This window comes from Podarcis raffonei, chromosome 12, assembly GCF_027172205.1.
Source record: "Podarcis raffonei isolate rPodRaf1 chromosome 12, rPodRaf1.pri, whole genome shotgun sequence".
Lineage (NCBI taxonomy): Eukaryota > Metazoa > Chordata > Lepidosauria > Squamata > Lacertidae > Podarcis > Podarcis raffonei.
This window is the reverse complement of record NC_070613.1, coordinates 40,562,182-40,575,644: the sequence shown is the minus strand read 5'-3', so window position 1 is coordinate 40,575,644 and position 13,463 is coordinate 40,562,182. Positions and strand designations below refer to the sequence as shown.

Sequence of the window (13,463 nt, the reverse complement as noted above, 5' to 3'; positions counted from 1 at the left end):
TGCATTGGTTGTCTCTTAGATTAGTTGCCAAGTTCTATGAAAATTGTAAACATGATGAATTTTGGGTCACTTACCTTTAACCCCGTCCAATCTTTGAATGTTTAAATGATGTGCACTTAGGCACAAAAGCTTACACCTCATAAGGCACTTAACAGTCATATGACTTTATTGACCAGTTTCTCATCTTAGGAACTGAATGTGCTTATACTGTACATTTTTCAATATGCTACCTTGTTCTTAAATGCCCCTGTAACCATGTCTTGAAGTCACTATGTTGTAGAAACTCAGTAAGGGGGGTTCAGGGGGCAGAGAAAGTCCAGTATGATTATACTGTGCACAGTTGGACACTTCTGCACAACATCCGCATCCACTGCCTTCTGAGCAGCAATTACTGCTGCTTTGATAGATAATCTGAGAAGCATTATGCTCTGCAAATCGGATCTTATCAAACATTCCTGGATATTTAACAATTAAACACTTGGCTATTTCATACACTTTGGGAACAGAAAGAAAAGCTCCTGGTTTTACATTATTGATAATTATAATTTCTCATTGAGATCACACATTTCATAAGGTAGCTCTCTGTAAAATAAAAGGGAAAAAGTTTTTTTTAATTAAAAAAACCAGTTTTAAAACATGCGCTGAGGGAGACCATGCTTTGTATAGTGAGATCTTGTAGGATCACCAAGGGAAGGCCGATTGGCAACAAGAGCAAGACATTTCTCTGTGATTCCTGGTTAGCCATGCCTTCCTTTGACTTTCTTTTCTTTATAGATTCAGGTAGATAAGAATTTCTTTTATTCATCCATTCAGTTATCCTTTGAAATGAGTTGCTGCTGTAGAAAGTTCTTGACCAAGCAAAAATTGAAAATTTAAAACACTGGATGGTATTCAGCTAAGTTCTACTCAGTGTAGACAGACTGAAATTAATGGACCCAACTTAGTCATGTTCATTATTTTCAATGGATCTACACTGAGTACCACCCACTTGCTTCATTCAAAACCAAGCAAAACAGTAATTTCCTGGGTGCAATTAGTTTTGTAGGTTTTTTCAAAAAATATATATTTAAGAAACAAGTATTATTTACCAGGAAAATGGGGAAAACCTAAATAATTGATACACTGGTGAAAATTATTGAAGCGTATCACTTAGCCCTGTGACTTAGATGTATGTTTTACTTGCTTTGAAGTACCCAAAACGAAACAAAAAAAGGAAAATCAGATTCCATTTGTGGATATAGCCAAAGCAGCAGCATACAGGTTAACTTTTACAGCACAGTCCTTTGCATGTCTACCAAGAAGTCCCACTCAAAGTAGGCGGCTGTTAGTGACTTAATGGAAGAGGGAAGTTAGCATTGCTCATCTGCTATGTGTATGTAAGCTTGATCTCTCTCTTGGTTTGGAACATATATGTTTAAAGCAGTTAGCAGATGGCTATTCAGCGTGTTTCAGTTTTGTGCAATATGTAACAATATGGCATATCAGGGAAAATATAGGCACTTGACTTAAGATTTTTCTCAATTTTTATGGATAAAAAGATTGAAAGTTTAAATTGCAACCCAGGCACTTTTTCCTCCAAGGGAAAAAATGCACACCATTGCAGAAAAAAATTGAAATCTTTAAATGGCCATAAGGTGTCTTTAGGAAAGGGTCGCTGCACGTGAGAGCTTGCAACCATAGAAATGTCAGAGAGATGCTGAGGCAGCAGGAGAATAGCAGTGTAAAATGTTTAGGTCAGTGAGGAACGATAAGCATAGTGATCAATAATCAAGTGATTTGTGAAAAGCTGTTGATGACAGTGGATTTAGCCTGGTACCAAAAGGGTACTATATAGGGAAGCCATTTTGGGGAAATATCTATGACATACACCAAAGGGTAAAATCCTTAGCTTTGTTTTGCATAACGTTCATAATATTCTATTAGGTCTCCCCCCCATATAGGTGAATTCTATTGCAGAAAAAAATCAAGCCCAGAGGAGACTTCAGTCCTATTTATACTTATTTGTACCACTTCTGAATAGACGCGTACAGTGGTACCGCGGGTTAATTCGTTCCGGAGGTCCGTTCTTAACCTGAAACTGTTCTTAACTTGAAGCACCACTTTAGCTAATGGGGCCTCCCGCTGCCGCCGCACCGCCGAAGCACAAATTCTGTTCTCATCCTGAAGCAAAGTTCTTAACCTGAAGCACTATTTCTGGGTTAGCGGAGTCTGTAACCTGAAGCGTATGTAACCTGAAGCGTATGTAACCCGAGGTACCACTGTATAGGATTGCACTCTAAGAACCTTGTGGCACCTTGGAAGCTAACAAATTCACTTTTGCTTAAGCTTTCATGTTGCTGAACTCTGATTTAAGGTACCAGGCTTAAAAAGTCAAGCAAATTATGGAGTTAGGACCTAGTAACCCTAGCAACTTCAGCGATAACAGTCAGGAACCCTGACCCAGTTGAGATTTTTATAGTTTGGCTTAGTGACTGAAGCATGCGCAAGTCTTTTTACTTATGTAAAGCCTTTGGTTCCTTCCATTGTGTGAGCCACAATACGACTAGGAAGCCTCTAATTAAGTATAATTTCTTGTTTTTGCCAAACCTGTGTTATTGGGTGTAATGAATAAATAAATGCTTACCAGCTTCAGAACCAGCCAGGATATTAAACAATAGTTTAGGGTTACCAGACGTCCCCGTTTCCCGGGGACAGCCTTGGATTTGCGAACAAGTCCCTGGACAAATTCCATCCCCGGAATGTCCCCGGATTTCATCTAAGAAATGAAGCAACGGCAGTCTTAGCAGCTTGGAGCAGTAGGCTCTGGCTGGCTTCAGAAGCTGGTCAGAAGTCCCCATATGATGGTGGTGCAGGGGCTCAAAGATGCAGCTTCCATGCTGCCTCCACCTTCCCAGACCCCAGCATATAAGCTGTGAAGGGAGGCTTCATGCTGCCTATTGGAGCAGCCTCCCAACTCCTACTTGCGTGCAAGCAGGAGCGGGGCGGGGATCTCTCAGCTATGAAAGGAGGCCTCACGCTACCTATCAGAGCTTGCGTGCAAGCAGGAGGGGGCAGGGACCTCTCAGTTAGGCAACGGGAAGCCTAACTGAGTAAGTAGGAATGGGAAGTAGGAATGAGATTGGGGTTGCTCTGATGGGAAGGGAGGCATCGCGCTGCCCAAGCCTCGCCGCTGCCACTGCTCTTGGCCCTCCTTCTCTGCCTTCCTTGCCCAACCCACCGTGCATCGCTTCTCCACCACCACCACCACTGAAGAACCAACAACTCAGGGGCTGCCCAGGCTCATGGAGAAAGGAGATAGATGCCTTGGAGGAAGGGGAAACATGGCGGTTGAGGTCAAGGCGGCAGTGGCCCCTCTACCCTGCCATCGTTGCAGCACCAACATCCCGAATGTGTAGTATTTATTTATTTATTTATTTATTTATTTATTTATAGTGTCCCCGGATTCATTGAAAAACATCTGGTAACCTTACAATAGTTTGCAGTTGGTTTCAGATCTTGACTTGTTCCAATGCTGATAACCCTACTTTACTAGCGAAGGTGAAACGTGAAACTGTGGTTAAATAGAGGCACCCTGCTTCAACTGCACTCTGCAGCAAAGGGAGGTGCATAAAGGGCAGGGTGGCGACATGGCTGAGATAACGATCATTTGAATGTGTCCGTCCATTGCCAAGGGCTCGCTGAGGTAGCTCTCACAGCCACATGACTCTCATCTGCAGTTCAGTCTTTAATAGGATATTTGCTTGGAGGGCAGTATTTCAGCTAACAGAAATCTTCACAAAGGACTTTTAGCGAGTTTATCTGTGTCTTATTCTCAATTGGCTTGGATAATGAAGTTTAATTCAATCAAACCTCAGGAGAAGTTTCTGAATTCTCTCATGCACGATGCAAGTATTTGCTTTTCCACAGAGTCTGGGGTTAGTGAGGCATATTGGAAGAGTTTACTGACTGTGCTTAGATGAGCCACAGGGCCTTGGAAGGAGTTTGCACACTCAGCAGGGCTAGCATTAGCACTCCACAGAGCCTAAGCAAGAGAGTAAAGCTTCATTACAACAGTAGCTTCCAGGCTTTTTTCCAGTTACCTTCAACATTTTCCAGTGGGAGGAGAGAAGCAAGTCTACATTTGATGTTTTCAGAACAGTACAGAAGAGCCTTGTTTCTCCTTCTGTTTCTAGGAGCATGAAAAGAAAACAATTCCCCTACTTGCTTTTTCTCTTAAAATCATTTTTAAGGTACTGATGTCCATTAGAAAGAATGTAAGAACTTCACTTGAAAACCTCACAAGGGAGGAATGGACGCCAGGGAAAGGGGTTCCCATCATAGCCAAAATTTCAGCATTTTAACTTTAAAACATAGAAAAGTTAAAATTTAAAACACAAGTATGGATGGAGCCCTTCTGCTGATGTAAGCCTAGTTATGATCCAAGCCCATGGGCAGAATTCAGATAATGAGCTCCATCAGCAGAAGCCCCAAAGCACAAAGAAATCTGCTTGAGTAATGGGGCTTCCCCCACATCCGCTGTGCCTTCTGAAATTGGCTTGTTGGGGTTTGAGGAAATCCCCAGAACTGTGAGTGCAAAGGGAAGAAGGGGGATTGGTCCATCTGGTGAACTGAAATGCTTGCACAGGTGGAGCGTTCATAAATAGTGCAATGTTCAGTTCCACCCAAAGTCTGTAAAGCAATCTTCTTTGTAGTTATTTCTATTCAACAAGTACTACTTTATAGTATCAGCTGAACCCCTTGGGTCCTTTTAAGGTAGTAAATTTATAGTGCAATCCTGTGCATCAGAATTAAGTCCCATTGTTTTTAATAAGGCGTATTCCCAGGTAAGTGCATAGGAGCCTTAATATTCTAAAAGAATATAACACAGACAACTTTACATTTTCTCTTCATACTGAGACCAACTCCAGTTGTTTTCATTAGGATCCTGAGGCTAAGGGAAATAAGATGGTCACATGCACAGATATAGGTGTTGCAGAAATTAGAGTAATTGCAGCATAACTTCTTAGAATTTGAATGGTGGTGCTTATAAATCTGCTTATAAGCCACTGAAAGTGCTCTGTTTCCTTTACAAAGGATTATGAAACAGATATGTATTGCTAATTAAATAACATATGTGATAGATTAGTGCTCATCTCTTTTTATAGAACTTAATTAAATAAATGAGTGCAGCATATTTTAACACAATTAGGCTTCTGTTAAGGTGCTTTCCAGCATAAATAAATTGCTGAAACATAGATTAAACTATGGCTATAGGTTGGGAATGCCTGCTGATTGCAGAGATGCAGCATAGAATTTGCTCCAAGTTCGAAAGCCCACCCTGGACAATTTTAATGATCTGCCACAAGGCACCGAAGACAAAATACTTTCTTTTTGTTATGTGTAGCTGTAGGCATTGTACCAGTCATAGCACAGGGATTGTTTATTTATTGAACAGATCTGAAAGAAAAAGCAAATTGAAATTATTTTGCTAATAGATTTTTCACTGAAGAGTTACCTTTGTTTTCCATGTTTTAATGCATATAAAGAAAAAAAAATATTTAAAAAAATGATCACTTATCCTCTGGTTCTGAGAATGAACTCTTATGCTAATACCAAAGTGAGGAAAAGTGTTGGAGACTGCAGAGTCATCAACTTTAGGGCTCTATGCCTGCTGCTAGAGACTGAGAGACTACTGAAGAAGAGTTTGGATTTGATATCCCGCTTTATCACTACCCTAAGGAGTCTCAAAGTGGCTAACAATCTCCTTTCCCTTCCTCCCCCACAACAAACACTCTGTGAGGTGAGTGGGGCTGAGAGACTTCAGAGAAGTTTGACTAGCCCAAGGTCACCCAGCAGCTTCATGTGGAGGAGCAGGGAATCAAACCCGGTTCCCCAGATTACGAGTCTACCGCTCTTAACCACTACACCACACTGGCTCTCTGAGCTTGACTAACATGAGGAGCCCACAGAACAACGTTCCAAAACACCTGGGCCTCTGGAGCCAGAGCCAGGATCTTCATGGATGTCTTCCCTTCAGCCCAACAAACTAAATGTCTCTCACAGTCCTCTAAAGGTCCAGTAGCACAGGGAGCTTGTACAGCAGAAGGTCATGAAACATAGCAGTAACTGTCTGCAGACCAGAGGTTCTCCACAAGGGGACAGCACCTGGGAGAGGTAGTCTGGCGGCAGAAACTTAAATGGAATGAGGCCTTGTACACATTCCTGTTTGCTCTGAATCCACTGTGTTCCCACCACTGATTTGGGAAGTGGCGGGACAACAAAACTTTTATCACAATCCTATCCTGTATCTATCTACTCATTTATTTTAAGGAAATAATACATTTTGATGCATTCTCCCCCCCCCCCAACCAGCTTCAATCTGAATTGCGGGGGAAATAATTACAGTGGAACCTTGGGTTACGTACCGTCCTCCTTACGAACACTTCGGGTAACGAGCTCCGCTAACCCAGAAGTAGATGCTCCTGGTTGTGAACTTTGCCCCAGGATGTGAGCGGAAGTCATGTACTGGCAGCAGCAGGAGGCCCCATTAGCAAAAGCGTGCCTCATGTTAAGAATAGTTTCAGGTTAAGAATGGACCTCTGCAACGAATCAAATTCATAACCGGAAGTACCACTGTACCTAGTTGTGTTTTAAGTAGGTAATGTGTACACAGCCTTGGTTTGCTTTTAACTTTGGCTAGAACAAGTTGCTCACTTGGAGCTCTCCGTGGTGCTTAAACTCCTGACCTGCCACCTTTGCCCCATGGGCTCTTTCACCAGACCAGTGGAGGAACATTCATTTATTAATATTACAATTACTTCTGAAAAAAACTTGCTATTCTGTTATGTCCATTGATTTCCAACACTCCCCCCCCCCTCTGGACAGGGGAATTTAACAGATGCCTCTTTTTCCCAGTATGGGTATTAAGAAAACGAAGTTTTACCCATAACTTTATGTCCATGCCAATTGTCACCTGAATATTTTCTGCACATCCTAATGTTGTTAAAGGGGCTTTGAATTCAATAGTTACTCTACCATCCACTTCATCCATTCTTCTACCTCACTACTCCACCAAATTCTCTGCTTATCCCCTTATCCCATAAAGCTTTCCCCCCCTTTTGTTTTTACTGATCCCTGAACCTTTAACAGTCAAAATCTGGACCTGCAGTTGCATACATTTACATGAATTTTCACAAATAAGCATTGCAAACAATCAGTATGCATAGACTCAAATGTTGCTGGTAAAATGTGAATTCATGTCAAGAATTTGTATATTATCTGATCAATATGCAGTTTTCAGGTGGAAACTCTGTATTTTGGCAGAACTATGTACAATATGTTAATGCTGCCTATTTGTGTACATTATCTACTCCTTCATGTGAATGCACAGTCATCAGTATTTATGCACATTTTCTATTTGGTTCATGTTAACCACAAAATTTACATAATTTATCCTGTATATTAGGTTTTAAAATGACTCAAAAGATTAGAAAATATTTGTGCGGTTGTATAGAAAAACATAGTTATTATCCTTTATATATATACAAAGTATTTGTAATTTTAAATTCATACTGCTCTCTAGTGGGGAATGTTTTCAATGCAGAAGATGCATAGATGTTGAAAAACAGAAACAGGCATGCTGATGTTATTTCATTGTTTGCATTTAAGATTTATGCTTGTCCTCCTCCTAATAGTATTTTTGTAAGTCTTAGGGCCCCATCTGAACTATACATCTGAAGCACTATGGTACTACTTTGAACAGTCTTGGTTTCCCCCAAATAAATTTGGGAACTGTAGTTTGTTAAGGATGCTGATATTTATTAAAGGTAAAGGTAAAGAGACCCCTGACCATTAGGTCCAGTCGTGACCAACTCTGGGGTTGCGACGCTCATCTCGCTTTATTGGCCGAGGGAGCCGGCGTACAGCTTCCGGGTAATGTGGCCAGCATGACTAAGCCGCTTCTGGCGAACCAGAGCAGTGCACAGAAACGCCGTTTCTTCCTGCCGGAGTGGTACCTATTTATCTACTTGCACTTTGATGTGCTTTCGAACTGCTAGGTTGGCAGGAGCAGGGACTGAGCAACGGGAGCTCACCCCTTTGCGGGGATTCGAACCACCGACCTTCTGATCGGCAAGTCCTAGGCTCTGTGGTTTAACCCACAGCGCCACCCATGACCCTATTCCTCTCTCAGAGCTATAGTTCTCAGAGTTTGTTCACAGTCCATACCTCTGCCTGGGAAACTCTAGTGCAGATGTGGCTTAACCTTTTAATACATAAATACATATTCTTTTGACAGACAATAGCTCTTTTGTTCCTTCTTCCAGAGATAGTAGATATAGAATCCTTGCTGCCTTCCTCAGGGAAAATTTGCTCTTTCAGCACTAGCTTAATCAGGAAAAAAAACACTCTGAGAAGTTCTTTATATACTTTCATTCCTTTTGGATTTTTATCCAGGCATTCTCGACTTTCTGATCTCTATCTACCTCATAGTTTCTCCACTGTCAGTTTTAGATTATAAACTCCTTGTGATCAGGAACTTTGTAAATTGATCATAGAACTCCAGATGGCAACATGCACACTGGCATGCTATAAATAATAATAATAAATAATTTTGCATTCTGCCCTTCAACCCAAAGGTCTTCAGGGTGCTACACAATGATTCATAAAAAATATACATATGAATACGAGGTCTTAAAACCAACTATATATATGTTTTATAAATTAAAATAAGTCAGAAGGAGCCAGTAACAATTTAGGTATCAAACATTTACATATGCCTGAAATATCAAATGTGTCATGAGCTGACACCTAAAGGCATTTAATATAGGGGACAGCTATGTGTGGAGGGAATGCCACATCAGGGATACCATAGCTCATGTACCGTGGACTGCAGCTGAAAATGGAACTATGAGCAGGACCTCCTTCTCCACTTTAAGCATCAGTTGGTTGGTAATAGAGAAAATGAACCTTCAAATACTTGGGCCCCAAGCTGTATAGAACATTGCAGACTGAAGTCAGCACCTTAAATTGGACCTGGTAGGACACAAGAAGTCCAAATAATTAAAAGTTGAAAGCTCAATAATAAAAGTTTAAAAAGACCTTTTTCAGAGGTATGGTTGGGTTTTTTTTTGTTTTTTGTTTTTGGAGTTCAAAAGCTCTTAATTTAACTTTTCAATAATTTTTTTCAGCCACCTTTTATAGTAATATAGAGAAATAGAAAATTACCTTATAGTGAGTCAGGCCATTGGTCTATCTAGTTCAGTATTGTCTACACTAGGGGTTGTCAACCTGGTCCCTACTGCCCACTAGTGGGCATTTCAGGATTCTAGGTGGACAGTAGGGGGTTCTATGGCACAAGCTGAATCCTCCTTCCATTGAGCGCTGGTGGGCGGTAACGAAATTTTACCATCAAGAAAGATGCATTAGTGGGTGGTAGGTATAAAAAGGTTGACTACCCCTGGTCTACACTGTCTGGAAGCAGCTCTCCAGGATTTCGTATAGGAGCTTTCCCCAAGCCACTCTATAGATGCTGGGTACTGAAATGGGGACACAAAGCGTACAACTAAGCTATAGCATTTCCCCCATTTTGCAGATGGAAAGAGATATGTTTTTCTGACATCATCTAAAAAATTCATGACTGATCTCAGAGATAGAACATGATCCTGTTATGTTTAATCAGTAAAACCCATTGAATTCAGTGGGACTTACTTCTTGGTAATTGTGCATATCAAGGCAAATCTAGTACTATAAATACTAACAACTGGGAAACACTGGCTTGCGAATGCTCTAATTGGAGAACAGCCTTTACCAAAGGTGTTGTGCGCGTTGAACTCAGGACAGAAGGAAGAAACGTGCTAAGAGGAAGGCATGTTTGGCAAACCCTCACCATGATCAACCCCCACCCAGAAACCTATGTCCCCACTGTGGAAGGACATGTGGATCTAGAATTGGCTTCCACAGTCACTTACAGACACACTGTTAAGACCTTATTGATGAAAGACAATCTTACTCGGCTATGAGTGATTGACAAAGAAGAAAGTAGAAGCATAAGTTTGCAGTTAAAGAGCTTTAGAATATCTGGTTTAAGGGGTAGACCATTTTATTCCTTAACATTTTGCTTTTAGCTGGCCTGTGAGCTCTGTTCACCAAAATATCTGAAATCCTGGACACTAATGATACATGTTTTCGTAAGCCCAACTATAATTTGTGGTTTTTACCAGTTATGGTAAGTTGGCTGACTTAATTTTGGTGTCCTTCATAAGTGTTTTGTCTGAAGTGCCTCTTGTATGTTTAAGCAATGACTCAGAAAAAGCTCTGTCATATTTGTCTTTTCCAGTGTTTACTTCCTTTTCCTTTCCCACAAGGAAGCACATCAAAAATGGTGCTTGAAAATTCTATCTGTTCCAGTAATTCTCGGTATTAACACAAGCTCCATCTGTACTTCTCACAGTGTTTTATGTGTCCGAAAAGGGATAATAGCTCCATTTTACACAGTATGTAACTCTGGTTACACTGATGTGAAATATTGTAACTTGTCCAAATTGTACAGCAATTTTCCAGCAGAGCTGCAGCTGGAGTCTGTCTTTCTTGGCTGCAACTTAACTTACCAGTTACTAAACTCTAACACTTTCGTTTCTTGGGCCTTTATCCTGAAAATGTGCACAAATCACATTGTCTTCAGTATCGCAGCACACGCCTATGCTTTCAGGAGTCTGGCCTTATTTCATAAAAAACTGCTAATTATTACTAGGGATTAGTACATTTTAAATTTCCCTGTTGGATTCTGAGCCTTTAAGATGCAATCACTTAATATTTTGAAGCATTTCCCTGCAGCTAATGAGATTTATGATTACCGAATGACAGCGTTGGGGAAAAACTCCAAATATCACAAGATCTACTGTGTTAGAATTGTAAAGTTTAGTGCACTACTGTGTGAAGTGTTTAAAATGCCATCCATTCTGTGCTATGCACATGTAAAGAGGAGGTTTGGGAGCCTTAAAAATATATTAGATTTCTTGAATAAAGCAGAGTCTTGGGCTGCAATCCTTAAACCTGAAGTAAGTCCCATTGAACTTGGTGGTGCTTCTGAGCAGACATGTATAGGATCACACTGTGAGCAGTTCAAATAAGTTATTAATTAGACTATCTTCAAATGTGAGTTAGATTAATAACCTATAATAACATGTCTGTAATTTTTGAAATTCATTATTAGAAATCAGATTTCTCAATTTGTGATTTGGATGAAGACCTTTAAGCTGCTCCACATAGTGTTTTTTTCCTGTGATAGCTGTGGTTGAGTCCTTCCATACACTAGAATTAGTGGGAGTAACAGAACTGACTGTGTCTTTTCAAACTGCAAGCAATGGGTTCAATTTTTAATGATCTTCTATTTTAAATAAACTCACTGTAAAGAGAATACTAAGCCATCAAGGGAAAATGGAAGCAGTCAAAAATATGATTCCCCACCAGATCTGAAATTGTGTCTTTATATGTGTAGAAGGGACTTCACTGATTGGCCCCCCTATGGCATGTTGAGTTTTCTGACATTAGGGCCAGGGAGCCACACTAACCAGCCAACCAGGCATTGCTGGTACCATGTGAGAAACACAGCCTTGCTCCATTGACACTAAGTGCAGACCACCAAATTTCCACAGGATGAAAGTGCTAGATGCACGGTACACACATCACTCATAGTTTTCTCTTTTGTTTATCTTAGAAACTATGAAGAAACCCTGGAGTCCTAATCCATCTCAAGACAATGTACCGTATACTGCAAATTTCACATGTTTTCATGAAAGAGAAGGCGAGGCAGACCTGACCCCTGATGAGAGTGAGGAAAAGAAAGAAAGAGAGAAGAAACACAGCAGTTTTACTTTGTGCAATGTGTGCAACATTCAACTGAACTCTGCTGCTCAGGCACAGATCCACTACAATGGGAAATCACACCAGAAAAGATTAAAGCAGCTCAGCAACGGGAATCCAAAAACTGATAATGGTAAGTTATTTGCTATATTCTGTCTTGTCTATGAGATTCACGTGTGAAAGTGCATCAGGTATGCTTTTGAAGTGGTGCTTGAGTCCTTTTTAAAAAGTGGGCAGTGGGTGGTTCCACTTTTAAGTATGGCTAAGCCATTTTTGATGTCTTGCATAATTTAGAAGAGTAAGGTAAATGTAAAGGGACCCCTGACCATTAGGTCCAGTCGTGAACGACTCTGGGGTTGCGGTGCTCATCTCACATGTGGCCAGCATGACTAAACTGCTTCTGGTGAACCAGAGCAGTCACAGAAACACCATTTACCTTCCCGCCAGAGCGGTACCTATTTATCAACTTGCACTTCGATGTGCTTTTGAACTGCTAGGTTGGCAGGCGCAGTGACTGAGCAACAGGAGCTCACCCTGTCATGGGGATTCGAACCACTGACCTTCTGATCGGCAAACCCTAGGCTCTGTGGTTTAGACCACAGTGCCACCCACATCCCTACAATTTAGAAGAGTAGTGTAAAGTAAAATATTAGATTTTAAACATTTCAGAAATATTAAGATTTGGATTTAAGAGTAGAAGCTATGGTTCAAATTATTATTAAATATTCATTAGTGTGGCTTTGATGACATATCTGCTATGCCTGATGTGTAAGCTATGAGCTTGTTTGAATAGTATTTGGCAACCATTATTCAAGCTTGTGAAATCTACAGGCCAGACTACTACAGTGCTTTCTCTGTGGAGCTTTCCTTGAAGAGTGTCCTAAAGCATCAGCTAGTGTAAAATGCTGCAGATTGCTGTCTGGTGGCATATGTATTTCATAAACTTCCTTCCCTGACAAAATGTGCAAAGGGTAAAGGTACGTGAAAGTGTTACCAAGAGATTGCGTTCTGTTATCAAGGCAACAGCTCACTGATTGCAATTGAGTCACACATATTTAGTTGCTGCTGAACATGGATAGGGGCACATTCACATACAGATTTTAATACAATACAATAATGCAATAAATAGGATGTGCATTTAGGTGTACATTCTGCAGCAATTAGCCCTGCATCGTAAGTCACTGTTGGTGGATATAGACGAAATTCTGTTCATGGAAATTGACAGTCAATTAAATTATCTCAGGAAGGGTTGCTCTGGTGAGTGAGATAATGCACAGATGGTAAGAGATTTGTTTGTCCTCAGGGAAGTTGTCAGATAGCCAGACTGATAGCCCATGGTAACATGTGTTGAAGAAGCTCTTCCAAGTTAAAAAGTGGTTCTGAAGCAGCAGAACGATAGCAGAAGAGTAGGTGAAAACTGGCATGGAAAATAAATTAAAAAATAAATAGTAGGTTTTCATGTGGGTGAACCCCTTTCCCCCTACCTAGATCATTAACCTTGGTACTGAAAATAAACCATTGTGAATATTCAGCCTACTACTGAATAATTTTAATATCTTGTGAAGGGCTCAATTTGGCAAGTCTTCATCCATTTAGCAGTCCATAATCATGGGCTTGAAATC

General features: G+C 40.7%; 1 protein-coding gene across 11 annotated transcripts in view; it reads left to right on the top strand.

Annotated features, from left to right (window-relative positions):
• Positions 1-13,463, top strand: part of ZNF385D (zinc finger protein 385D) — a 551,565-nt gene that overhangs the window by 241,866 nt on the left and 296,236 nt on the right. For all 11 annotated transcript variants that reach the window (XM_053409980.1, XM_053409979.1, XM_053409986.1 and 8 more), the window contains one exon: positions 11,696-11,974. In XM_053409980.1, coding sequence (XP_053265955.1) covers positions 11,701-11,974 — 274 coding nt within the window. In that variant the 5' untranslated portion in view covers positions 11,696-11,700. The remainder of the gene's footprint in view (positions 1-11,695; positions 11,975-13,463) is intronic.